The sequence below is a fragment of the Cricetulus griseus genome, assembly GCF_003668045.3.
Source record: "Cricetulus griseus strain 17A/GY chromosome 1 unlocalized genomic scaffold, alternate assembly CriGri-PICRH-1.0 chr1_1, whole genome shotgun sequence".
NCBI classification, from domain to species: domain Eukaryota; kingdom Metazoa; phylum Chordata; class Mammalia; order Rodentia; family Cricetidae; genus Cricetulus; species Cricetulus griseus.
Window position 1 is genome coordinate 166,567,955 of NW_023276807.1, and position 27,274 is coordinate 166,595,228.

Below are 27,274 nucleotides of genomic sequence, written 5' to 3' on the forward strand. Positions count from 1 at the left end.
CTCTAGACACTTTAGAGAATATGACAAGTGCTTTCTTCTAGATGTGTTAAAGATGGTATTTTAACCTGCTTTGTAAGGTCAGTTCACTACAGGTCTTGGTTGAAAGCAGACATTAATAACTTGTGTGAAATGAGACATTTAAATTTCATTTTATTTCTTTCTAATTGCTTCTTTTAAGAACCATTTTTAGATTAATGGTTTCTGTTTCAGAAAACATTAAAGCTCTTCACCAAAGAAACACAGGGAATTTCCACTGACAGAAACATGTTTGTAACAATTCCCGATTGTGTAACTTCTCTTAGTTTGGTGCCTCGAGTTTACTGTGTTTTTACTGTGCAAAAGACACTGGGGAGGGTTTTCAGGCAAAGAGACTGTCAAAGCTCTCCTCAGTGGGAGGACTGATGTCCCTCAGCCAGCAGAGTAACTCACTGCTTTTCCTGCCCTCCAGCATCTTGGCTAAATTAGCAAGGCTTTGGATGACTTTACTTTCATTTTCATTTCTCCTGCAGCATAAGACTTTTTTTTGCAGTGTGTGTGTGTGGTGGGTCGGCTTATAAAAAGAGGAGTGTAGAAGCTACGGGAAGGGAATCAGAGGCCACCTAAAGCAGCCGAGAACTGTACTTGTACCAGGTATATTTACTTTTTCTTCCATTCAGAAGCAATTTAGTCTGGAACATGGAGTGGCCATGGAGGGAAGTTCGGGAAAGGCAGGTTATGTGTTGTCTGATCTGCAGCTAATTTTATAGGACACCAAGACTATGCTCCATGAGGTAGTATGATTCTCCACTCTTAGCTGCAGGTACATGGACATCTAAATTGCTTAATCCTGGTTCACATTTATTTGTTTTTGTCTTATGTGGTAGCTGTCCTGCTGGGTATGAGGTGACACCTTGTGGTTTTGGGTGACACTTCCCCAGTGTTTCCTAAAGCCTCCTTATAATGCAGACTAGGATTGAAAGATTATTGAGCAATAAAAGCAAGTAGTTCTTAAAATAACCTCATTCTTGCTTAAACTGTTGTGCCAGGTTCGAGGAGCACAAGAGATCAACCCAAGGAGCAGACACTTCCAATGCAAAAGGAGAAGGTTTCTTTTTATTGGTCAAGGTGACCAGCTTGCATCTGAGAAATAAGATGCCAACCAGCCAAAAAGAGAAGCTTTTAAAGGGGCAGACCATAAGGTTGAAGGCCACTAATTTCGGAGTTTCCATGGTTACTTAAGGTCATACAAAGTACAAGAGTAAAGCAGTAACTATATATTTTAAGCAAGATACATTTAAGTAAGATAAAACAGGGCACAGAGTTTGCAGGGCTGCAGGGTCACAGGGTCTGTCAGTTATCCCCTGGGCCAAGGGATCTTTGCAATCTTATGACCAGCAATGAGCAGACATAGGATTTTTTTTTTCTTTTCCTTTTTTTTATTTGAATTAGAAACAAGATTGTTTTACATGTCAATCCCAGTTCCCTCTCCCTCCCAAGACATAGGAATTTGGACCCAAGTGGTGGAGGATCACCTCCTCTTCTCTGAGAGCAGGGCTCAGGCACCAGCCATGGCATTCCCAGTCATTAGAAGTTCACTTTTCAGGGCCTACATTTTAAATCTTTTAATAATTTTTAATTATTGTTCCTTCAAAACTGCAAACACACACACAAAAACAAGCAATCCTTTTTTTTTTTTTTTTTTTTTGGTTTTTGAGAGGGTTTCTCTGTATAGCTTTGGAGCCTATCCTGGCACTTGCTCTGGAGACCATGCTGGCCTCGAACTCACAGAGGTCCACCTGCCTCTGCCTCTCCAGTGCTGGGATTAAAGGCGTGTGCCACCACCGCCTGGCCTAAAGGGGCCCATGAGACTTTTTTTTTTTTTTTTAAGTAAATAGGTTAGCAAGAGTCAACTCCAGTAAATTACAAGAAGCCGAATCACACAATGAGATCACATGACTGTAGACTTTTATACCAGGTCCCCAGCCCCACTAGACAGAACTCATGTAACCAAAGTTTCTTCATTTTGCTTCCAGGTTTTTCTAACAAAGCAGCTGACATGGCTTCATGGACATATAGACACCTTATCTTCCAGATTGGTATTTCCCAGTTTGTACAGCATATCCTTTCAAATAAATTCCTTAAAACTTTAGAGTTTTTCTTTACAGAGTAATTAGCAATATTGAATGTTATCTCATGTGCTTATGGCCATGCCTAAACTTTCCTTGGAGAAATGTCTAGTCCAGTGTTTTGCTCATTTTAATACTGAGTTGTCTATGATGAATTGTAGATGTTCTTTATTTAAAATAATCTTAAATTTGTTTTACCTTTGATCATATATATAATTTACATTATTCATCAACCAATCTTGTGTTGCCTTTTTATACTCTTTTTAGAAGTCATTTGGTGTACAAAAGTTTTTAATTTTACATAGTGGATTTTATTTACTTATTCACTCATGTTAAGATTTTGGTATCATATTCAAGAAGCAATCCCTACTTGAAATCCAAGTTAGGTAAATCAGAGACTAGGTTAGCCCCAGGTTAGAATGTTGCAATAATTACTGCTTTGGTTCTGTGACAGATAGGGTGTGGGCAGGGCTAAGCAGTGAAAAGTCAACTAAATACACATGGAGTTCACACTGTTTATTCATCTAGACATCTCAGCGTTTGTGTAATTCATGGCTATCTTCCAAAGCTCCTACACTTTTTTTCAGCCACTTGAAAATCTGTGAACAGAGGGAACAAGGACTTAGAACCCACTGGTCTGCCATTTTACTGGTTAGTTAAGGTTTTAGAAACTCACTGATCTCCTTGGCAGTGTGCACTAATCCCTAACTAGCAGGTACTTCTAGATCTTTGGAGGTCACATACGAAAGGCTTCATTCCAAGATTTAGCATATTATCAGACTTTAATGAAGGTAACAGTTGTTTGGGTTTTATTACATTGAAATAAAACCTTATAGATGATGGAGCCCATGTCTTACCAAAACCTTCTTTAGAACTTTGGAAGAACAATAAGAAAGAGGAGAATGTCCTCTGCATCTATTCACTGCCAACAGGAAATATACAAATGTCATCAGTCCCAAGGCGCCTAGGGCTTGAGTAACACAGAGGCAGAGAATGGCTTTGCATTCTTCTTGCAGATTCTTCTAGCTTTGCAAGTTGCGATGACCAGACCACAAATGACAGCCCCCATTTGTCTGGTGGAAAACCACAAGGAGCAGCTGTCTGTGAACCAGAAAGCCATAGAGATTCTGAATGAGATTTCACAGCCAGTGGTAGTCGTGGCCATTGTGGGATTGTACCGCACAGGGAAGTCCTACCTGATGAACCGTCTGGCAGGACAGAATCAAGGTGAGTGGCATGCTGGGGACTGGCCAAAGGTTTGCCTGTCTTTGTCACATTATCTTAATTCTTATTGCCAATTATAACAAAGGAAAGCCAAACTCCTTTCAGGACAGCCACCCTTTCATGCTATGTGCATGACTAATTACTGCTCTCCATTAATCAGTTTTTGCATTCTTTCCTTCCATTCCATTAAGGAAATTCTCTCTTAGGAGTGCCGGAGACAGCACCTTTTCTAATGTCCTAAACAATGGGATCCTGTGTGTCAATCTCCTGTCTCATACAGCAGGTTTCCTTTCTCAATAAAATATTTCCTTCAGGATAGAAAGTCTTGGATACTTGAGACTTTAATCCACCACAGGTGGGGCTGGACAGATAGTCTAGAGGTTAAGAGCACTGGTTCCTCTTGCAGAGGGCAAGAGTTCATTCCCAGCACATATATGGAGACTCAGAATCTCTGTAACTCCAGTTCTAGAGGATCTGATGCCCTCATGTCACCTTTATGGGCACCAGGCATGCACATGGGGCACTTGCATACAGGCAGACAAAATTCTAATGTTCATAAATTAAAATAAGTAAATCTTAAAAATTATTCATTTAGAAATAAATCATGAAAAAAACTTTAAAAATAAGTTTATATTCTTTTATAACTTCATATTCCAGTTTGTTTTGCTGATTTAATGACTTTGAATACAAAAAACCTATTATAATAATTTCCTTCTTTTATTTTTCTTTTTTCTATCTTCTTGTGGGTCTCTGACTTGGAACCCATACCAGTTCTCATAACCTGTAAAAAAAAAAAAAAGTACCTTTGCTTTTGAGTCAGTCTTGTTGGTTGACCTCTGTCTAGGTATGTAGTCCTAGCTGCTTTCAAACTAATGGCAGGGATTACAGGTGTGTCCACCCATGGCTGGCTCAAACACTCTCACTGCAGCCACCAGAGAGCTCCATGTTTTCTGATTGGTGGATTCCTCTTTGTTTCCATTTGGAGCCTTGTGTGGTTTCATTCTCATGTTAAATGCCCCCTATAGCTTGAAATAGATGACTCATGAACTAGGACTTTTTTTGGAAAGATGAAACATCATTTGAGTGTTGAGTTTTACATGATGCCAGTTCTACTGTTTACATCTGCTTTCCTGTGCATTGTCCTCTTCAGTACTTTGTTGTGATCCTGTCCAAAGCAACAGAGACAACAACATAAGGGGAGGGACTTAATCTGGACACTCGTTGGAGTCATTGATCCTGGGACCATAGTGAGATCGAAGAGTCAGCTTCATGGAAAAGGGGCGCAGAGGCTGAGGAAGGAACTGGGGACCCAGTTATAACTTCCATTATCTCTCCTATGGTGCAAGTATCCTTCAGCTAGGCTCAACTCTTCAATTCAAATCTTTGGAATCACTCAAAATGGTGCTGGCTGCCAAGCACTGAAGTTTTAGCACACGATGCTGCCAGGCTCTGATGGTTTACCACATGAGGCTGTTGGACACTGATAGTTCACCACTTGAGGCTATCTGTGCAGGGTATTAACTTACTGACCCTGACTTCTCACCTCTTCCCTCAGGCTTCCCTCTGGGCTCCACTGTGCAGTCTGAAACCAAGAGCATCTGATGTGGTGTGTGCCACATCCCACCAAGCCAGAGCACACCCTGGTCCTCCTGGATACTGAGGGCCTAGGGGATGTGGAAAAGGTAGGATGAAGCCAAAGCTGACCCTTATGACTTCTGGTTATCTAGCTGATTTATCTATTCAAGAATAGATCTAAATTATACAGACTGAACTACATGGGTGAGATAAACACTTATCTATTTATATTTTACTCTTAGATAAGATCAGATTTTTTTTGTATTTTTAGACAGGATTTCTCTGTGTAGCTTTGGAGCATTATATTATATTATATTATATTATATTATATTAGGCAAAACATGCTATTATTTCTTGCCATTTGGGTGAATGATTTCATTCAATTCAATAAAAGTTTATTTAGGAGTTAAATTCCTAGGTTCTAGTCAGAGTAGTTAGATACTAGTGAACAAAAAAAAAAAGGTTTTCCTTATGAGAACCTTCCTAGTTTCATTGAGATTCCTACCTGTGTGTACTCTGATATAGTCCAGGACCTGGAAAGAAGCAGGATGGAGAGAGAAAGAGCCTCTGTTCTCTGACCTCCAGAAGGAGAGCTGGGCTGGCCTTTGAGCTAGCCTGTGTTGGGGTGTTGAGTCTCTGTCTCTCATGCCTATCCACCAGTGTAAGTCCACCCTGGAGGCCTTTGTGGTTCAAAGTGCTGGGGTATGAGAGTCTTTACCCATTACCACTCCCAAAGCTAGAGTAAAAAGGTCTTCCGTTTTGAAAGGTGACCCAGGTAGACCCAGGTAGTGTTACATCTACTAGGTGCAGTTAGGTGGGTGGATGCCTCAAAAGAAGGTGAATGACATCATATTAAGGGTAGTTAGGGGGAAGGATGCTTTGATGAGAAGGTGGATAACATCATACTAGGAGCACCTAGGTGGAAAGATGTTTTGTGAGAATGTGAATGACTTCAGCATATCTTAGTGGATGAAGAATGACTTCTGTCTTGTCTTCTGAGAAAACAAGGATACATTTTGGAGATGGAGTTATGGAGTTACATTTACATTTTGAAAGATACATTTTTAGTGCGTGCGTGCGTGCGTGCGTGCGTGCGTGCGTGCGTGCGTGTGTGTGCGTGTGTGTGTGTGTGTGTGTGTGTGTGTGGTTGTGGTATATGCATGAGAGTACAGGCATCCTTGGTGTTCTGAGGCTTTGGATTCCCTGGAGCTGGAGTTAAAGAAAGTCAGAAGCAGCCTGGTGTGGATGCTGGGAACCAACTTCAGTCCTCTGGAAGAGCAGCAAGTCTTCTTGCCACTGAGCCATCTGTCCAACCCCTTGGCTTCACATTTTCTTTTTGCTGGTGAAATTTTATCAAGTGTCCACAAGGCATTCTGGAAGTTCTTGAGAGAGCTGACCTGTAGGTAGTGAAGGCAGATGTTTGTTCCACAATAACTGATGTATTTGACTTTTGTAAAAAAGAGAACTGAGTGATTTAAAGAAATACTGTTGTTGTATGTGAGATGGTATAATATGTATGTGTGGATGGGTGGGTGATTGTGTGCATGCATATGTGCTTGTGCACGAGAGACAGACAGACAGAGAGAGAGAGAGAGAGAGAGAGAGAGAGAGAGAGAGAGAGAGAGAGAGAGAATGTGTGTGTAGGCACATGCCACAACTCCTTCCAGAGATTAAAATAAACTGTTTGGCTGATGCAGTAAGAGCCTCTCCATCCTGCTTCATCTTGCCTGCTGATTCATCCTTTTATTCCTGCCCTTGGTTTTAGACATCTGAGAGCAGTGTCTAAATTCATAGGTTTCCCATTTTCCTCAGAGAGGTACTAATAACACTGCATTTTTATATTTGGCTAATTTCGTTTAGCCCGCTGCACTAAGGTTTATACATAGTGTTTCCAATGGCAGGATTTCTCTCCTTTTTAAATGCTGTTTCTATTCCACATTGTCTTTACCCATCCAGCCACTGAGGAGAATTCATGGTCCATCAACATTTTGACTGCTCTGGATAATTGTGAAAGAAACACAGATGAGTCTGGTTCAAATCACTTTCTGATTTGCACTATCTTATCTATTTTCTGATTCTGTAACCAAATGACTGACCACAAACAAACAAACAAAGCCAAAAAAAAAAATCAAAACCTGACTCACAGGAGAAAGGGTTTGTTTTGGGGAATATAGCCCATTAAGGAAAGAAGCAGGGACATGAAGCAATTGGTCAAGTTTCATATGCAATCATGAAGCAGAGGGGCAGAGACCCATGTTCAGTTCTCTTCCTCCTTTTTCATGAGCTGGAGACCCAGCTGATGGAACAGTACCACTCATCTTTAGGACAGGTCTCCCACACAACCTAATCTAGATAATTCCTCATAGAAATGCCCAGGGATTTGTTTCCATGGTAATTTAAAATTCCATCAAGTCAACAATGAAGATTAACCATTACTTATGCATAGAAATAAAGTCTCTGCCTCGGAAATCTACGGGACCTCCTGCAGTAGATCAGTACTAGCATAGGTGTGGACTTTGGGCGCCCATTCCACATGGAGGAATACTGCCTGAGCCAAGACACAAGGGCGTGGGCCTAGGCCCTATCCCAAAGATATGACAGACTCTGAAGACCCCCTATGGAAGGCCTCACACTCCCTGGGGAGCAGAAAGGATATGTGATAGGTAGGGTGTTAGTTGGGGAGGGTGATAGTAGGGGAAGAGGGAAGGGAGAGGGAACTGGGATTGACATGTAAAACAATCTTGTTTCTAATTCAAATAAAAATGGGGAAAAAAGAAATAAAGTCTCTGGATCATATAGAACTTGTATTTTCATTATTTTAGGAAATGCTCTAATACACTCCAGAATATTTATACCAATTTATGTCCTATCAAATAGCAAAAGGGGTTCACTTTTTTTCTACCTTCTTCAAAACTTGTTGTCTTTGGTCTTTTACTGATAGTCACCTAAAGACCGCTGATAATTCTTCATTTCAATTTTAACTTCCCGTTCATTGAGATCAATGACATTCACTATCTGTCCATAACCTTAATAGCCAGTTGTGTGCTGTTCTTTTAGAGATACATATTCAAGTTCCTTCTCATATTTAATTGGGTATTTGATTTGTTTTGCTGTTGAGTTAAATGATATCTTTATATATTTTGAGTAGCTCCTAGAAAACATGGTTTGCAAACATTTCTCTCCCATTCTATTTTGTATTTTTTGATTATTTCTTCTCCTGGCAAGAAGCTTTTTTAGTTGGATTTTGCCCTATTGTAATTTTTTATTTGGTTTCTTGTACTTTTTGTGTCATAGTTAAAATTGCCATTGTCTAGATTGATGTTTAAAAACTATGTTTTTTCTTATTTAGTTTTATGCTTTTTGTTCATTTCCTTTCTTATGTAACTGAAATTCATTGGATTTTTGTCCAGTATCTTCTGAAGTATCCCCTCCTCCAGACATGGATAGCTAGCATTCTGCTATTTCTAGTCAACTTTTAAGATTTGTATATATGTGGGACCTTGTGGAATTTGTCTTTCTGTCCTCAGCCATTCTACTTTCCTAGATGTTTGCCATGTTCATCTACATGTTTATATCATAGGACCTCTCATTTTGCACATGTGTATCAGAGTCCCTTTGCAAATGTATGGCATGTTTTCCTTTCCAATCATCACTGCAGGTAGAGTCCCTCCTTGGCTGTTGACTACTGCCGCTGTTCCTGTCCTGTGCTGGTCTGATGGCCTTTGTACACGCACACTGGTGGATTGCTGTGTCCAGGTTCACATCTTAGCACTTAACTCTGTATCTGTTTGCTGACTTTTCTGTGTAATGTGCATAGGATCTAATTCTCCTTTCTGCATTGGATGCCCTATTTCCCCACCACTATTTGTTGAAGACACTGTCCTCCTGCTGGGTGTGTTCTTGACAGCCTTGGTAAACATCAGGTGATAGTTAATTCACGCATTTATTTCTGAGCCTCTTACTCTGTCCTATTGGTGTATATCCTTGTTTTGTTATTACCATCCTTTAAGGATACTCAGTGACACATGGTAATTGCACAAATAATTGGGATTCAGCATGATATTACGAGACAGAGGCATCCATTGTCACCTCCTCTGCTCTTCTTACATTGTCTGTTAACAGCACTTTGGGAAAAGTTTTTGAGTAATCCATACCATTCTGAGTACTATAGCATAGTTAATTTGTTTTAAATCAGGATTTTGTAGCTGTTCTTACTTAAGATTAATCTGTTTAAAAAGGGTAATTTGTGACATCATGTGAATTTGAAATTTTTCTCATTATAAAGAATGCCATTGGCATATTTCTAAGTACTTTGAAATCATCTGTGAAGCAGCAGTCACATTTTTTTTTGTTGTTGAGCTATACATGTTCCCTAATCCCCGTCCCTCCTCCACTTGCCCCTTTCACATTCCCCCCTTTCCACTGTGCTCCCAATTCACTCAGGAGATCTTGTCTATTCCCCCTTTCTAGGCAGATCCATGTAGTCTCTCTTAAGGCCCTCTTTGTTACCTAGGTTCTCTGGGGTTGTACCCTGTAGGCTGGTTGTCCTTTGCTTTATGTCTAATATCCACTTGTGAGAGAGTACATATTCTATTTGCCTTTATGGATCTGAGTTACCTCACTCAGGATGGCTTTTCTAGTTCCGTCCATTTCTGCAAATTTCAAAATGACATTGGTTTTACTGCTGACTAGTACTCCATTGTGTAAATGTACCACATTTCCTTTTCCATTCTTCAGTTGAGAGGCATCTAGGTTGATTCCAGGTTCTGGATATTACGAATAATGTTGCTATGAACATTGTTGAGCAAATGTCCTTGTGGTGTGAGTGTTCATTCTTTGGGTATATGCCCAAAAAGTGGTATTTCTGGGTCTTGGGGTAGATTGATTCCCAGTTTTCTGAGAAACTACCATACTAATTTCCAAAGCATCTGTGCAAGTTTATACTCCCATCAGCAATGGAGGAGTGTTCCCCTGACTCCACATCATCTCTGGTATAAACTGTCCTCCGTGTTTTTGATCTTAGCCACTCTGACAGGTGTAAGATGGAATCTCAGAGTTATTTTGCTTTGCATTTTTCTTTTGACTAAGAATGCTGAACATTTCCTTAGGTGTCTTTCAGCCATTTGAGATTGTTCTGTTAAGAGGCCCCTTTTTAGATATGTACCCATTTTTTATTAAATTATTTCATCTTTTGATGTCTAAGTTCTTGAGTTCTTTGTATATTTTGGAGATCAGCCCTCTGTCAGATGTGGGGTTGGTCAAGCTCTTTTCCCATTCTTTAGGGAGTTATTTTGTCTTATTGATAGTGTCCTTTGCGTTACAGAAGCTTCTTAGTTTCAGGAGATCCCATTTATTAATTGTTGCTCTCAGTGTCTGTGTTACTGGTGTTCTATTTTGGAAGTGGTCTCCTGTGCCAATGCATTCAAGGCCCTTTCCCACTTTCTCTTCTATGAGGTTCTGTGTGGTTGGTTTTATATTGAGATATTTGATTCATTTGGACTTAAGTTTTGTGCATGGCAATAGATATTTGCATTCTTCTACATGTCCACCTCCAGTATGCCAGCACCATTTGCTAAAGATGCTATCTTTTTCCATTTTATAATTTTAGCTTTTTTGTCAAGAAGTCAGGTGTTCATAGATGTGTGAATTGATATCAAGGACTTCAATTCAATTCCATTGGTCTACCTGGCCATTTTTTAGGCCAAATACCAAGCTGTTTTCATTACTGTAGCTCTAAAGTAGAGCTTGAAGTCAGGGATGGTGATACCTCCAGAACTTCCTTTATTGTACATGATTTTTTTTTCTATCCTGAATTTTTTATTTTTCCATATGAAGTTGACTATTGTCATTCAACATATCTGAAGAATTTTGCTGGGATTTTGATGGGGATTGAATTGATTCTGTAGATTTTTTTGATAAGATTGCCATTTTTACTATGTTAATCCTATCTATCCAAGAGCATGGGAGATCTTTCCATTTTCTGATGTCTTCTTCAGTTTCTTTCTTCAAAGACTTAAAGTTCTTTTCATACAGGTCTTTTATTTGTTTGGTTAGAGTTACCCCAAGATATTTTATGTTATTTGTGGTTATTGTAAAGAATGTTGTTTCTCTGATTTCTTTCTTAGTCTGTTTAGCATCTGTATATTGGAGGGCTACTTTTTGAGTTAATCTTGTATCCTGCTACATTACTGAAAGTGTTTATCAATTGTAGTAATTTTGGGGATCACATATGTATACTATCATATCATCAACAAATAGTGAAAGTTTGACTTCTTTTCCAAATTTTATTCCCTTGATCTCCTTTCATTATCTTATTGTTCTAGCTAGATCTTTGAGTGCAAAATTGAATAGATATAAAGAGAGGGGACAGCCTTGTCTTGTTCTTGCTTTCAGTGGGATCACTTTGAGTTTCTCTCCATTTACTTTGATGTTGGCTGTTGGCTTGCTGTATATTGTCTTTATTATGTTTAGGCATGTTCCTTGTATCCATGCTCTCTCCAAGACCTTTATGATGAAGGGGTGTTGGATTTTGTCAAAGGCTTTTTCAGCATCTATCAGATGATCATGTGGTTTTTTTCTCCCAATTTCTTTTTTTTTTTTAATTTTATTTTATTTTATTAGTTCTAGTTAGGGAACAAGCTTATTTCAAGTCCCTTCTCCCTCTCCCTCCCCTCACCCCCAAACTTTCTCCCCCACCCCCAGCCCATCCCCCCAACCCCATCCACCCACTACTCCCCAGGCAGGGTAGGGCCCTCAACGGGAGCTCAGCAAAGTCCACCAAGTCTTCCTATGCTGATCCTGGGCCCTTCCCCATGTGTCCAGGGCCAGAGTGTAACCCTTCATATGGGATGGGCTCTCAAAGTCCCTTTTTGCACCAGGGAAAAATACTAATCCACTACCAGAGGCTCCCTGGAGTGCAGAGGCCTCCTTATTGACATCTATGTTCTGGGGTCTGGATCAGTCTTGTACAGGCCTCCTGGACAGCATCTGGGGTCGATGTGCTCTCCCTTGTTCAGGCCAACAGTTCCTGTGGGTTTCTCCATCCTAGTACAGACCCCTTCGTTCTTCATTCCTCCCTCTCTTCAACTAAATTCCCGATTTCGGCTCATTGTATATCTGTGGATGTCTGTCTCTGTTTCCATCAGCCACTGGGTGAGGGCTCTAGGATGGCATAAAGAGAAGTCATCAATCTCATTTTAGGGGGAGGGTTTTTAGGTTATCCTCTCCACCATTGCCTGGATTGTCAGATCGTGTCATCCTTGTAGGTCTCTGGAGATCTCCCTGGTTCCTGATCCCTTCTCGGGCCTACAGTGGCTCCCTCTGATATCGTTTCTCTCATCTTGCTCTCTTTCCTCTATTCTTCCCCCAACTCAATGTTTCTGCCCCTCCATTTCCTCTCCTCTTCTCCTCTTCTCTTGCTCTTATTGTAGCAGCTCCTTCCCCCCCCACCCTCATGCCCCCAATTAGTTCGGGAGTTCATGCCATTTCCATTCCTGGGGACCATTTAACCCTTAGAGTCCTTCATGTTTCCTAGTTTCTTTGGTGAAGAGCATTATATACTGGTAGTCTTTTGTTCTATGTCTAAAATTCATATATCAGTGAGTACATACCTTGCTTGTCTTTTTGTGACTGGGTTACCTCACTCAGGATGGTTTCCTCTAGTTCCATCCATTTGCCTGCGAATTTCAAGATTCCATTGCTTTTTTCTGCTGAGTAGTACTCCATTGTATAAATGTACCACATTTTCTCAATCCATTCTTCAATAGAGGGGCATCTAGGTTGTTTCCAGGTTCTGGCTATTACAAACAATGCTGCTATGAACATGGTTGAACATATGTCCTTGTTGTAAGTACATGCCCTATTTGGGTATATACCCAAGAGAGGAATGGCTGGATCTTGAGGTAGACTGATTCCCATTTTTCTGAGCAACCGCCATACTGATTTCCAGAGTGGTCTTACAAGATCGCACTCCCACCAGCAATGGAGGAGTGTTCCTTTTTCTCCACATCCTCTCCAGCATAGATTGTCATTGGTGTTTTTTATTTTAGCCATTCTGACAGGCGTGAGATGGTATCTCAGAGTTGTTTTGAGTTGCATTTCTCTGATGGCCAATGATTTTGAGCACTTTTTTAAGTGTCTTTCAGCCATTTCAGATTCCTCTGTTGAGAATTCCCTATTTAGTTCTGCACCCCACTTTTTAATTTCGTTGTTTGGTGTTTTGGTGGCTAGCTTCTTGAGCTCCTTATATATTTTGGAAATCAGTCCTCTGTCAGATGTGGGATCGGTGAAGATCTTTTCCCATTCTGTGGGTGGTCGTTTTATCCTACTGACTGTTTCCTTTGCCTTGCAGAAGCTTCTCAGTTTCAGTAGGTCCCATTTATTAATTGCAGACCTCAATGTCTGTGCTTCTGGCGTAATGTTCAGGAAGTGGTCTCCTGTGCCAATTTGTTCAAGGGTTGTTCCCACTTTCTCTTCTAGAAGATTCAGTGTGGTTGGATTTATGCTGAGATCTTTGATCCATTTGCACTTAAGTTTTGTGCATGGTGACAGGTATGGATCTATCTGTAATTTTCTGCATGTCCGAATCCAATTGTACCAGCACCATTTGTTGAAGATGCTGTCTTTTTTCCATTGTATAGATTTAGCACCTTTGTCAAAAATAAGGTATCCATAGGTGCGTGGGTCGATATCAGGGTTTTCAATTCGATTCCATTGGTCTATCAGTCTATTTTTGTGCCAATACCAAGCAGTTTTCAGAACTATGGCTCTATAGTAGAGCTTGAAGTCGGGGATGGTGATGCCTCCAGAAGATCCTTTATTGTAAAGAGTTGTTTTGGCTATCCTGGGCTTTTTATTTTTCCATATAAAGTTGAGTATTGTTCTTTCAATGTCTGTGAAAAACTGTGTTGGGATTTTGATGGGGATTGCATTGAATCTGTAGATTGCTTTTGGCAGGATTGCCATTTTTACTATGTTAATTCTACCTATCCATGAGCATGGGAGATCTTTCCATTTTCTGGTATCTTCTTTAATTTCTTTCTTTAAGGTCTCAAAGTTCTTATTGTACAGGTCTTTCACTTTTTTGGTTAGTGTTACCCCCAGGTATTTTATGTTGCTTGTGGATATTGTGAAAGGTGATGTTTCCCTGATTTCTTTCTCATTGGATTTATCATCTGTGTATAGTAGGGCTACTGATTTTTTTGAGTTAATTTTGTATCCTGCTACCTTGCTGAAGGTGTTTATCAGCCGTAGGAGTTCCCTGGTAGAGTTTTTCGGGTCACTAATGTAGACTATCATGTCGTCTGCAAATAGTGAAAGTTTTACTTCATCCTTTCCAATTTGTATCCCTTTGATCCCCTTTTCTTGTCTTATTGCTATAGCCAGAACTTCAAGTACAATATTGAAGAGATATGGAGAGAGTGGACAGCCTTGTCTTGTTCCTGATTTTAGAGGAAACGCTTTGAGTTTCTCTCCATTTACTTTGATGTTGGCTATTGGTTTGGTATATATTGCCTTGATCATGTTTAGATATGTTCCTGTTATTCCTGTTCTCTCCAAGATCTTTATCATGAAGGGATGTTGGATTTTGTCAAAGGCTTTTTCAGCATCTAGTGAGATGATCATGTGGTTTTTCTTTTTAAGTTTGTTTATATAGTGGATTACATTGATGGATTTTCGTATGTTGAACCATCCTTGCATCCCTGGGATAAAGCCTACTTGATCATGGTGGATGATTTTTCTGATATGTTCTTGTATTCGGTTGGCCAATATTTTGTTGAGTATTTTAGCATCGATGTTCATGAGGGATATCGGTCTGTAGTTCTCTTTCTTAGTCATATCTTTGTGAGGCTTGGGTATCAAAGTGATTGTAGCCTCATAGAAAGAGTTTGGCAATATCCCATCTGCTTCTATTGTGTGGAACAGTTTGAGGAGTACTGGAATTAGCTCTTGTTTGAATTTCTGGTAGAATTCTGCAGTGAAGCCATCTGGCCCTGGGCTTTTTTTGGTTGGGAGGCTTTTGATTACTGCTTCTATCTCATTAGGGGTTATAGTTCGATTTAAACTGTCTATCTGATCTTGATTTAATTTTGGTAAGTGATATTTATCCAGAAAGTTGTCCATTTCCTTTAGGTTTTCCAATTTTGTGGAATACAGGTTTTCAAAGTATGACCTAAAGATTCTCTGGATTTCCTCAGTGTCCGTTGTTATGTCTCCCTTTTCATTTCTGATTTTGTTAATTAGCATGCTCTCTCTCTGCCTTTTGGTTAGTTTGGCTAGAGGTTTGTCTATCTTGTTGATCTTCTCAAAGAACCAACTCTTTGTTTCATTGATTCTTTGTACTGTTTTCCTAGTTTCTACTTTGTTGATTTCGGCTCTCAGGTTGATTATTTCCTGGCGTCTACTCCTCCTTGGTGAGTTTGCTTCCTCTTGCTCTAAAGCTTTCAGTTGTTCTGTCAATTCTCTAATGTGACTTTCCTCCAGTTTCTTCATGTGAGCACTTAGTGCTATGAACTTCCCTCTTAGCACTGCTTTCAGGGTGTCCCATAAGTTCGGATATGTTGTGTCTACATTCTCATTAAATTCTAGAAAGTCTTTGATTTCTTTTTTTATTTCTTCCTCAACCAAGGAATGGTGCAATTGGGAGTTATTCATTTTCCACGTAAATGTAGGTTTTCTGCAATTCGTATTGCTGTTGAATTCTAGCTTTAATGCATGGTGGTCTGATAAGATACAGGGGGTTATTTCAATACTTTTGTACCTGTGGAGGTTTGCTTTGCTGCCAACTATGTGGTCAATTTTTGAGAAGGTTCCATGTGGCGCTGAGAAGAAGGTATATTCTTTTGTGTTTGGATGGAATGTTCTATAGATATCTGTTAAACCCAGTTGTGTCATAACTTCTTTCAGATCCTTTGTTTCTTTGTTAAGTTTCTGTCTAGTAGTTCTGTCCAGTGGTATAAGGGGGGTGTTGAAGTCTCCTACTATAAGTGTGTGTGGTTTTATGTGTGGTTTGAGCTTTAGTAATGTTTCTTTTACAAAAGTGGATGCTTTTGTATTAGGGGCATAGATGTTCAGGATTGAGACTTCGTCTTGATGGACTTTTCCTGTGATGAGTATGAAATGCCCTTCTTTATCTCTTTTGATTGCTTTCAGTTTAAAGTCTAATTTGTTAGATATTAGTATTGCTACCCCAGCTTGTTTCTTGAGCCCATTTGATTGGAAAATCTTTTCCCATCCTTTTACTCTGAGGTATCGCCTGTCTTTGAATTTGAGGTGTGTTTCTTGTAAACAGCAGAAGGATGGATTCTGTCTTCGTATCCATTCTGTTAGCCTGTATCTTTTTATGGGTAAGTTAAGACCATTGACATTCAGGGATATTAACGTCCATTGTTCATTGGTTCTTCTTAGTTTTGGATTTATTGTTGGTGGTATCATTGCGTGTGGATTTTGCCCTTCTGTTTCTTTTTGTGTTTGGTGAAATTCGATTAACTACTGACAGTGTTTTTGTGAGTGTAGTTATGTTCGTTGGGTTGGAGTTTTCCTTCCAGAGCCTTCTGTAGTGCTGGATTTGTTGATATGTATTGTTTAAATCTGTTTTTGTCGTGGAATATCTTGTTTTCTCCATCTATAGTGATTGAAAGTTTTGCTGGGTACAGTAGTCTGGGTTGACATCCATGCTCCCTTAGTGCTTGTAGGGTATCTATCCAAGACCTTCTGGCTTTCAGAGTTTCCATTGAGAAGTCGGGTGTGATTCTGATTGGTTTGCCTTTATATGTTACTTGGCCTTTTTCCTTTGCTGCTCTTAATATTTTCTCTTTATTCTGTAGATTTGGTGTTTTGATTATTATGTGTCGGGGCGACTTCTTTTTGTGGTCCAGTCTGTTTGGTGTCCTGTAAGCTTCTTGTACTTTCATAGGCATATCCTTCTGTAGGTTGGGGAAGTTTTCTTCTATGATTTTGTTGAATATGTTTTCTGTACCTTTGAGCAGTATTTCTTCACCTTCTTCTACACCTATTATTCTTAGGTTTGGCCTTTTTACGGTGTCCCATATTTCCTGGATATTTTGTGTTAGGGTTTTGTTGGACTTGAGGTTCTCTTTGGTGGATGAATGTATATCCTCTAGCGAGTCTTCAGTGGCTGAGATTCTCTCTTCCATCTCTTGAATCCTGTTGGATACACTTACATCTTTAGTTCCTGATCGTTTATCCAACCTTTCCATTTCCAACATGGTCTCATTCTGTGTTTTCTTTATTGTGTGTATTTCAGCTTTCATGTTTTGAACTATTTCAAGAGCTTCCTTCACTTGCTTGGATGTTTTTTCTTGGCTTTCTTTGGATTCTTTAAGAGATTTATTTATTTCTTGAATTTTTTGGTTTGTCTTTTCCTCCAATTCATTTAATTTTTTGTTTGTTTTCTCTTCTATTTCTTTAAGGGATTTTCTTGTTTCCTCTTTAAAGGTCTCTATCAACTTGCTGAGATAATTTTTGAGGTCCATCTCATCTTCATGCTCTGTGTTGGGCTTTTCAGCTCTTGCCGGAGTGGAGTCCCTAGGTTCTGGTGGTGTCATGTTGGTCTTTGTGTTGTTGAGTGAAATCTTATTCTGTCTTCTCCCCATATCCTTTTAGTGGGTGCGGGTGGGTTCTCTCTATCTCCTCTTGTGGCCCAGTGGTGTGTGGGGGCTAGGAATTCGATGTCCACAACTCTAGATGATCTCGACGCTCCTGGTGGTCTCCTCGCTAGTTCCTAGTTTCTTGGTCGTTCGGCGGAATGGAAGAGTGGGGTGCTACCAGATTTGGGGCACAGGGAGCTCCTCCCTGCCTGGGCTTGTCTGGCCCAAGCCGGCAGGCTCAGGAGGGGGTGGTGGGATGGGGGTGGTGGGGTGTTCTGGCCTGGAGTCGGGAGCGGGCAGGAGCTCACTCACCTAGTTCCAGGTCAGTCTGCGGCGGCGGAATGTAAGAATGGGGTGCTAGCAGATTGGTGGGGCAGGGGGCTCCTCCCTCTCTGGGCGTGTCTGGCCCAAGCCGGCAGGCTCAGGCGGGGGTGGTGGGATGGGGGTGGTGGGGTGTTCTGGTCTGGGGTCGGGAGCGGGCAGGAGCTCACTCACCTAGTTCCAGGTCAGTCTGCGGCGGCGGAATGTAAGAATGGAGTGCTAGCAGATTGGTGGGGCAGAGGGCTCCTCCCTCTCTGGGCGTGTCTGGCCCAAGCCGGCAGGCTCAGGAGGGGGTGGTGGGATGGGGGTGGTGGGGTGTTCTGGCCTGGAGTCGGGAGCGGGCAGGAGCTCACTCACCTAGTTCCAGGTCAGTCTGCGGCGGCGGAATGTAAGAATGGGGTGCTAGCAGATTGGTGGGGCAGGGGGCTCCTCCCTCTCTGGGCGTGTCTGGCCCAAGCCGGCAGGCTCAGGAGGGGGTGGTGGGATGGGGGTGGTGGGGTGTTCTGGTCTGGGGTCGGGAGCGGGCAGGAGCTCACTCACCTAGTTCCAGGTCAGTCTGCGGCGGCGGAATGTAAGAATGGAGTGCTAGCAGATTGGTGGGGCAGAGGGCTCCTCCCTCTCTGGGCGTGTCTGGCCCAAGCCGGCAGGCTCAGGAGGGGGTGGTGGGATGGGGGTGGTGGGGTGTTCTGGTCTGGGGTCGGGAGCGGGCAGGAGCTCACTCACCTAGTTCCAGGTCAGTCTTCGGCGGCGGAATCTCTCCCAATTTCTTTATAGGGTGGATTACATTGATGGATTTTCATATGTTGAACCATCCCTGCATCTCTGGGATGAAGCCTACATGGTCATTGTAGATGATTTTTCTGATGTATTCTTGGATTTGGTTTGCCAGTATTTTGCATTAATGTTCATGAGGAAGATTGGTCTGTATTCTCTATCTTAGCTGCATCCTTTTGTTGTTTGGGTGTCAGGGTAATTGTAGCCTCATAAAAGGAGTTTGGCAATGTTCTTTCTGTTGCTATTGTGTGGAACAATTTGAGGATTATTGGCATTAGTTCTTATTTGAAGTTCTGGTGGAATTCTGCACTGAAACATCTAGTCCTGGGCTGTTTTTGGTTGGGAGACTTTTGATGACTGTTTCTATTTCCATAGAGGTCATAGGTCTAATTAATTTGTTTATCTTGTCTTGATTTAATTTTGGTATGTGGTACTTATCCAGAAAATTCTCCATTTCCTTTACATTTTCCAATTTTGTGGAGAACGGGTGTTTGAAGTATGAGCTGATAATTCTCTGGATTTCCCCAGTGTCTGTTGTTATGTCTCCCTTTTTATTTGTGATTTTGTTAATTGGGTTATTCTCTCTCTTTCTTTTGGTTAGTTTGGATAAAGGTTTGTCTATCTTGTTGATTTTCTAAAGGAACCAAGTCTTTTTCTCATTGATTCTTTGTTATTTCTTTGTTTCTATTTTATTAATTTCAGCCCTCAATTTTATTATTTCCAGTCATCTACTTCTCCTGAGTGAGTTTGCTTCTTTTTGTCCTATAGCTTTCAGTTGTTCTGTTAATTCACTGTTGTGGAATTTCTCTAGCTTCTTCATGTAGGCATTTAGTTCTATGAACTTTCCTCTTATCGCTGCCTTCATTGTGACCCATAAGTTTGGGTGTGCTGTTATGTCATTTTCATTGAATTTTAGGAAATCTTTAATTTCTTTCTGTATTTCTTCCTTGATCCAATGCTGATTCAGTTGGGTATTGTTCAGTTTCCATGTGTTTGTGGGCTTTCTGCAATTAGTGTTGTTGTTGAATTCTAACTTTATGCTATAGTTAGATGCAGGGGTTTATTTCGATTTTCTTGTATCTATTGGAGCTTTTTTGTTTCCGAGTATGTGGTCAATCTTAGAGAAGGTTCCATGGGGTGCTTAGAAGAAAGTATATTCTTTTGTGTTTGGGTGGATTGTTTTATAGATGTCTGTTAGGCCCATTTGAGTCATAGAATCTGTTAGTTCCTTTATTTCTCTCTTAAGCTTCTGTCTAGCATATCTGTCCAGTGGTGAGAGTGGGATGTTGAAGTCTCCCATTATTAGAGTGTGGGGCTTCATGTGTGATTGAAACTTTAATAATATTTCTTTTACAAATGAGGGTGCCCTTGTATTCAGGAAATAGATGTTCAGAATTGAGACTTCATCTTGATGGGTTTTTCCCTTGACAAATAAGAAATGAACTTCATTCATTTCTAGTAGTGTGTGTGGAGTGTGTGTGTGTGTGTGTGTGTGTGTGTGTGCTTCTCTTCTTAGGGATTTGCAAGTGTAAGGTTATCTATTGTCTGTGTTTATAAGGGTGTTTCTAACTTCCTTGGGTTGGAGTTTACATTCTAGTACTTTCTGGAGGGGTGGATTTGTGGATAGGTATTGTTTAAATCTGGTTTTGTTGTGGAATAACTTGTTTTTCCCTCTATAGTAATGGAAAGCTTTTCTGGGTAAAGTAGTCTGGGCTGGCATCTCTGGTCAATTAGTGTATGCATAACTCCTGACCAGGACCTTCTGGCTTTCATTATTTCAATTGGAAGTTGGGTGTATTCTGATAGGTCTGCCTTTACATGTTACTTGGCCTTTTTCCTTTGCTGCTCTTAATACTCTTTCTTAATTGTGTATGTTTAGTGTTTGATTACTATGTGGCAAGGGGACTTTTGTTGACCAGACTATTTGGTGTTCTTAAACTTCTTGTACTTTCATAGGCATGTCTTTCTTTAGATTGGGGAAATTTTCTTCTATGATTTGTTAAATATATTTTCTGTGCCTTTGAGCTAGACTTCTTCTTCTATCCCTATTGCTCTTAGGTTTGGTCTTTTCATTGTGTCTCAGATTTCCTAGATATTTTCTGTTAAGAATTAGTTTTTAACATCTTCTCTAACCAATGAATCTATTTCCTGCCTCGTATTTTCAAGGCCTGAAATTCTCTCTTCCATCTCCTGTATTTTGTTGTTTATGCTTACATCTGTCATTCCTGATTGTTCACCCATATTTTCCATTTCTAGAATTCCCTTGGTTTGTGTTTTCTTTATTGTCTCTATTTCAGTTTTCAACTCTTGAGCTGTTTCCTTCACCCATTTGGTTGCTTTTTCTTGGTTTTCTTTAAGGGATTTGTTCATGTCTTCCAATGTTTTGTTTGTCCATTCCTCCGTTTCTTTAAGGGACTTTTTCATTCCCTATTTAATGGCCTCAATCATCTTCATGGTTATTTTTATGTCATTCTGCTTATCTGTGTTGGTATGGTCAGGTCTTGTTGCTATAGAACCACGAGCTTCTGCTGGTGTTGTATTGTTCTTTGTATTGTTGAGTGTACTCTTCTTTCACTGTTGTCTTCCCACCACTTCCTCCACTTGATACAGGTAGAGCCTTGCTTCAGGGGGTTTCTTTTCTCCAATTGGTGTAGTTGGGAGCTTTGGCTCCATTGAATGCTCCTTCAGGTACAGGCAGGGATGAGGTTCCAATGATCACTCCTCCAGGTATAGATGGTGTCTCAGCTCCAGTGATTGCTCCTCTAGGTGCAGGCAGGACTGAGGTTGAGACTTCAGTGGTCATACGGTTTCTGGCAGCTGTGAGTGTTGCTGAGGACTTCTGTGGCACTGACACTGGTCTGAAGGCACATCAGGACTGACACTGTCTCCCAGCATGCTCAGAGGCACTTCTTAAGATAGCTTCTAGAAGCTACCAATGCTTCTGGTGACACAGTCTCTCAGCCCCCTGGTGTCTTGTTCAGCCACTGATGCTTTCTTTCTCTCCTCCCTTTCCCTCTCCCCCTCCCTCCCTTCTTCCATTCATCTATCTCTCTCTCTCTCTCTCTCTCTCTCTCTCTCTCTCTCTCTCTCTGAATTCTCAGACTGAAAGCCATATCCCCAGATATAGGCTATGGTTCATCTAATCCAACAATGGCTGGTAATGAACAGAATATCCAAGAATCCAGTAGTTGCTCAGTCCACAAGACTGGATGTCTCAGATGGTCTTTGATAGATTCTGGAATTCTGAAGAAGTAGGCTCTAATACCAGTGAAGAAATGGACTTAACAGCAGGGGACAGAAAGCAGGCAAAGACAATCATATATTTAAAGCTAAAATTCCATCAGGACTTTGTGTCTACCTCTTTTCTCAGCTGGGACTTTGTCTTGTTTAAGACTGTGCAGGTGTTGTGCATGCTGACACAGTTTCTGTGAGTTCACACATGCTGTCACAGTGTCTGTGAGATCACATATGAATCAGTACATAAAAGCATGTGCAATCATTTGTTTTATTGCTCTTTGCCCTTCTGACTATCATAGTGTGAAATCACAAAGCGATTTTCATTTGCACTTGCTTGGTGGCTAACAGTGTTGAACCTTATGTGTTTCTTAGCAATTTGTGTGTCACTGTTTAAGAGCACTTTGTTTATTCCTACACATAAAATTTTAATTGTGCTATTTCTTTCCTTGATTTTCAGGGTTTCTATTTGGTTGGTTTTGTTTATAGTTCTTTGTATATAACCATCTATCCAATGTATACCTGCTACAGACTTTTTCCTGTTCATGAGATCCCATCTGTTAATTGTTCTTAGAGTCTATGCGATCTGGGTCCTGTTCAGAAAGTCCATTCCTAAGCAAATGAATTCAATCCCATTCCCCACCCTCTCTTCTATATGATTCAGGTTGTCTTATCTTACACTGAGGTCCTCACTCCACTTGGAGCTGTGTTCTGTGCACAGCAATATGGGTTCTACTAAGTTTCTCAGGCTGATCTTGGATTCTTTCTCTAGCCAGAGAAAGCACTCTTGCTCCCCCTGCCTGGGGCTCCACAGTTCCTGGAAGAACAAGGCCACAGGGCCAGCCCATATGGACTCCTGAGGAGTGCTCTCCTCAGCCCTCTGCCCTCTGTGTCTTCCAGGTTGACCCTAAGAAGGACTCGTGGATCTTTGCCCTGGCCATGCTTCTGAGCAGCACCTTGGTCTACAACAGCATGATTACCATCAACCACCAGAACTTGGAGCAGCTGCAGTATCCTTGTAGGACCTGAGCAGCCAGGTTTCACTGACTGCTCTGCAATGCATATGGAGGCTCTGACCTACAGTGTCACTGTGTGGCTTCTGGTGGGCTAAGGAGACCCAGGTCAGAAAAAGAGTGTTCATAGTGATTTATTTTTCCCAAGAGAATCATGAGAACATGTTGCATAAATTCACTTTTGCTTAACTAAATGCCAGTTATGTCACAGAACTCAATGAGCTGATCAAGGCAAAGTCTTCTCCAAGTCCTGTTGGAATAAAGAATTCCACAGAGTTTTTTTCCAGACTTCGTCTGGACTGTTCGGGATTTCATGCTGGAGCTGAAGTTAGATGGAGACAGCATCACGGAGGATGAGTACTTGGAGAATGCACTGAAGCTGATCCCAGGTACAGGGAGGGCTGGGGTGGGGGCTGGGAGGGGCTGAGATCTGCTGAGCTGCCCCCATCCTCTGTGGGGGTTCTTCTGTATTGCACTGGGATGGAGGACTGCAGAAATTCTGATAGGTCATTGGTTGATAATGTCTGGGAAGCGGCGTTTGATTTCTTTTGAGAAAAGTAGAGCCTAGAACACAGCAAAATCATTCCAACCCAGGGTCTATACAGTTTGTACTTTAGCATCTGGAGTATACAGCATCTAAACTTCTCCAAGTCCAGGCATCTGTATTGCCTATTTTTGTTTCTGCTTTCCTCTCTTTAGGAAAGAACTGAGCACACAATTGAAGTTCATGAAATAAAACACAAACCCTTTCTCAAAATGTTTTTCACAGAGTTATGCATTGTTCTTCTCATGGAGGAGCATGGGTTTTTAATGTTGGATAGGTTATGGTGCCTACAAAATAGTTATGTTCGAAGTAAACTAACAAATAGGTCTTTTCAGTCTATACCTTCTCAGTATCCAACATAATTTATCACAACAGTCTACTTTTATTTATGCTAGAGTGTCAGGATCACTAATATTAGTGATCTACATCAGTTATCAGCCCAAGTGGAGCTGATGAAGTCTTGTGAGGAATGCAATTCTAATGTTGCTATTTCTAATACTCTATTATTCTTCCTTTGGGTTTCTCAGCTCCTTTGCTACAAAGGAATGATTGGGACAGAAATCACATTTAGCCTTTTGTTGTTCAGTCAACAGAACACACAACTACAGTATGCTTGATGCCATAGTCAGGTCTGAGGATTTTAGCCATACCCTCTTTCATAGAGTCAAATGTCTCCTGAAATATTTCACCAAACTTCTACCAAGTGCAAACTTGGTATACTTTTGACATGCAAAGAAGTGTTGCATGTTCATGGTACAGAGACCTGTGAGTGTAGAACACTCCACATAGACAAGAGCCTCCATCATTTGCTCTCTAACAGCAGGCAATAATCCCAGAATCCAAGCATCCAATTTGCCCAGGGAGTGCATCAGACATTTCTTTCCTAAACGGAAGTGCTTTGTGTTTGACCGGCCAATGAATGACAAAGAACTCTTACAAAAAATTGAGACAGTCTCAGAAGACCAACTGGATCCTAAATTCCAAGAACAAACAAGGGCTTTTGTTTCTTACATCTTTAATGATGCAAAGGTCAAGACACTCAGAGAGGGGATTAAGGTCACTGGAAATCGTAAGAGTTTTTAATCACACTTCTGTATAGAGTAGTATATGTTGAATTTAATAGCATGGTTGTTATTATAAAAATTGTCTATGCAATGATACTCTATTTAGTACCTACTCTGAAAAATCTATATGTCTTATAATTAATTGTAGATTACAATTTCTTTATAGACTTCATCACTAGGATATATGCCTATAACATACCTGTATAGAATTATCAGCTGATAATAAAGTCAGTAGTGAAAAGGCACTTAATCACCTATAAAATCAATGTTAAAACCACTAAAGATGATAAATTTTATCTTCATAGAGCATGCCTTGTATATTAATTTTTGAATGAAAAAGTGAAATGTAATTGGGAAATTTAAATAGTTTCAATATAAATACCTAGTGTTTGAACTGTACAAATCCATATAATTAAGAAATAATTGATGTATTTTTTCTTGTTACTTTATACAATCTATTCCTTTAAAGTTTCAATAGCAAATTATAGTTTCTGTAGATATATAAATGTATTAGGTGAAGATTGATACTAACTTTTAGCATTGTGAACTAGACAATCACAAAAAGGGACAATGTGAAAAAATATGAATGTCTTGCTGAAGGTGTGTGTGTGTGTGTGTGTGTGTGTGTGTGTGTGTGTGTGTGTGTAGCTATGAGAGATTGAGAAATTTAGTCTCAAAATCTTGGATCCCATTCACTTATAACTTCATAGTTCTCCCCTAAAACTCCTGGTTCATAAAGGACTGGGGACTCTGGTGGCGACCTATGTGGATGCCATCAACAGTGGAGCAGTGCCGTGTCTGGATGATGCTGTGACAACTCTGGCCCAGCGTGAGAACTCAGCAGCCATACAGAAGGCAGTTGACCACTACAGTGAGCAGATGGCCCAGAGACTGAGGCTCCCCCCAGACATGCTCCAGGAGCTGCTGGGTGAGCACACAGCCTGTGAGAAGGAAGCCATTGCTGTCTTCATGGATGAAAACCAGCAATTCCAGAAGAAGCTGCTGGTAATGTTTGTGTCATTAACTGTCATGACTCTAGTGCTGCTTCACATCTGTAGCGTGGCTGTGCCTTCATTGACCACTTGTGCTTGTCTCATTCAGTGATAAGCATTCTGTGTGTCCATAGTGAATTCAATGTAAAAGACTGCATGTCTCCCATCTGGTGATGGCACCTCCAGAAACTCTCTCTCTCCATGGTGTAGACCAGTGGAGTCTGTGGTTTCTTCTGAGATCTGAATTGCTCTCTGGATTTTGGAATGCAGACATTTTACTTGACCCATCACCTTCTTCCCCTCATCCACACTGAATCCCCCATCATTTCTTCCTTCCCTGAATCTTCCTGGGACAGAGGAGTGGGCCCAGAAGGAGGCAGCTGAGAAGAAACAGGAGCTGCTAAGACAGAAGCAGAAGGAGCAGCAGCAACTGATGGAGGCTCAAGAGAAAAGTCACAAGGAAAACCTGGAGCAACTGAGAACGAAGCTGCTGCAGGAGAGAGAGCAGCTCATTGAAGACCAGAAAAAGATGCTGGAGAAGCAGCTTCAGGACTCTTCATCCCCCCTGGTAGTCCTCAAACCCTGCGGAGCAGGAGAAATCTTGTAGCCAGGTCGTAAGAGGAAGTACCACCAAAATGTAATGTTACTATGGAGTCCCCCCCCCAGGATTTCAGTTGCTCCTTTGGGGTTTTAGTGACTCTAGTCATTTTATTTACTGTCAGGATATTTAAAAATGACCTCCTGGGGACTTACTGAACAAATTCCCCAACCAGGCAGTTTCATAAGGCCAGGAATGTGTCTCAGTTATCCAGGCCCATTTATTAGACACCTGAATACTCACCCCACTCCCTCCCATGGTCTATGCTGACATAAAATTGAAAGAAATGTCCAGATGAAGAGCACAGAGAATTAACAGCTTCTTCAGGTTCTGTACCTGTCTCCAGGGAGGACAGCCTGTTTGAAGCAGCACGTGGCATTGTAGTGATTCTCTCATTGTCCATCTGCAAGCAAAATGGGAACAGATTTCTAAAACAATGGATATAGGACCCCACCTTCTGAATGATATGGTGGCCACACTGTCTCAGTTGTTTGACGTCTCTACAATCTGACCAGTGGCATTTCTGTGTATGTGAGTGTAGGGAGGGCTGCACACCTCTGCTAGCACTGCAGTCAAAACACATAGTGTGTGTCAACATCAGTGAACTTTCAACTGTCCTTCCCCACAATGTGAGGCCTAACTCAGAGAATTTCTTCGTGGTAAGATAAATCATGTAGTAGTCACTAAAGACCACTTGCTAAAAGTTTGAAACTATAACTCATACAATGCTGGGATTCTACAATATTTACTTGTCTCTCGTGGTCACTGTTTTAGGATCAAAAGGCTTTGCTTGAAGAATTATTTAGGAAGAAATCTGAGGAAATGAATGGAGAAATAGACCTCTTGAAGTATAACATCGATGACATGCAAAGAAACAGGCTTCTGTTTAGATGACCCAGCTTCACAGACTACTCCAGCCAGGGCTTGCCATAAGCCCTGCACTTTTGCATTATGCAAAGACTGTACAAAAATTATACAGCTTGACAGCTAACCTAATTTTTTTCTTTTCGGGATCCTCTAAAGATGCTGTCATACCCCAGAGAGCAGAAAGTAAATTTAAGAACATGACATCCATATTGCTAAGAGGTGGGGTGGGTGAATTTTGGCCACTCATTGGATTATGGGTATTTGTCATTGTTTAGGATAATTGGTTACAAAATATTGTTGGTTATGGTCAGGAAGAGAGTTGAACAAAGGGGACCTGACTCAAGGTTTTTGTCTT

At 41.0% G+C, this 27,274-nt stretch overlaps 1 protein-coding gene across 1 annotated transcript; it reads left to right on the top strand.

The window, feature by feature from the left end:
- Positions 1-510: 510 nt before the first annotated feature.
- LOC100764590 (guanylate-binding protein 6) lies at positions 511-27,274 on the top strand. The gene is given in 12 exon segments (XM_035453062.1): positions 511-630; positions 2,013-2,075; positions 3,122-3,332; positions 4,885-4,926; positions 4,929-5,011; positions 22,742-22,851; positions 23,055-23,129; positions 23,131-23,243; positions 24,222-24,467; positions 25,202-25,562; positions 25,737-26,004; positions 26,827-27,274. Coding segments are annotated over 10 exon segments (1,605 nt in total). The 5' UTR covers positions 511-630; positions 2,013-2,075; positions 3,122-3,145; the 3' UTR covers positions 26,947-27,274.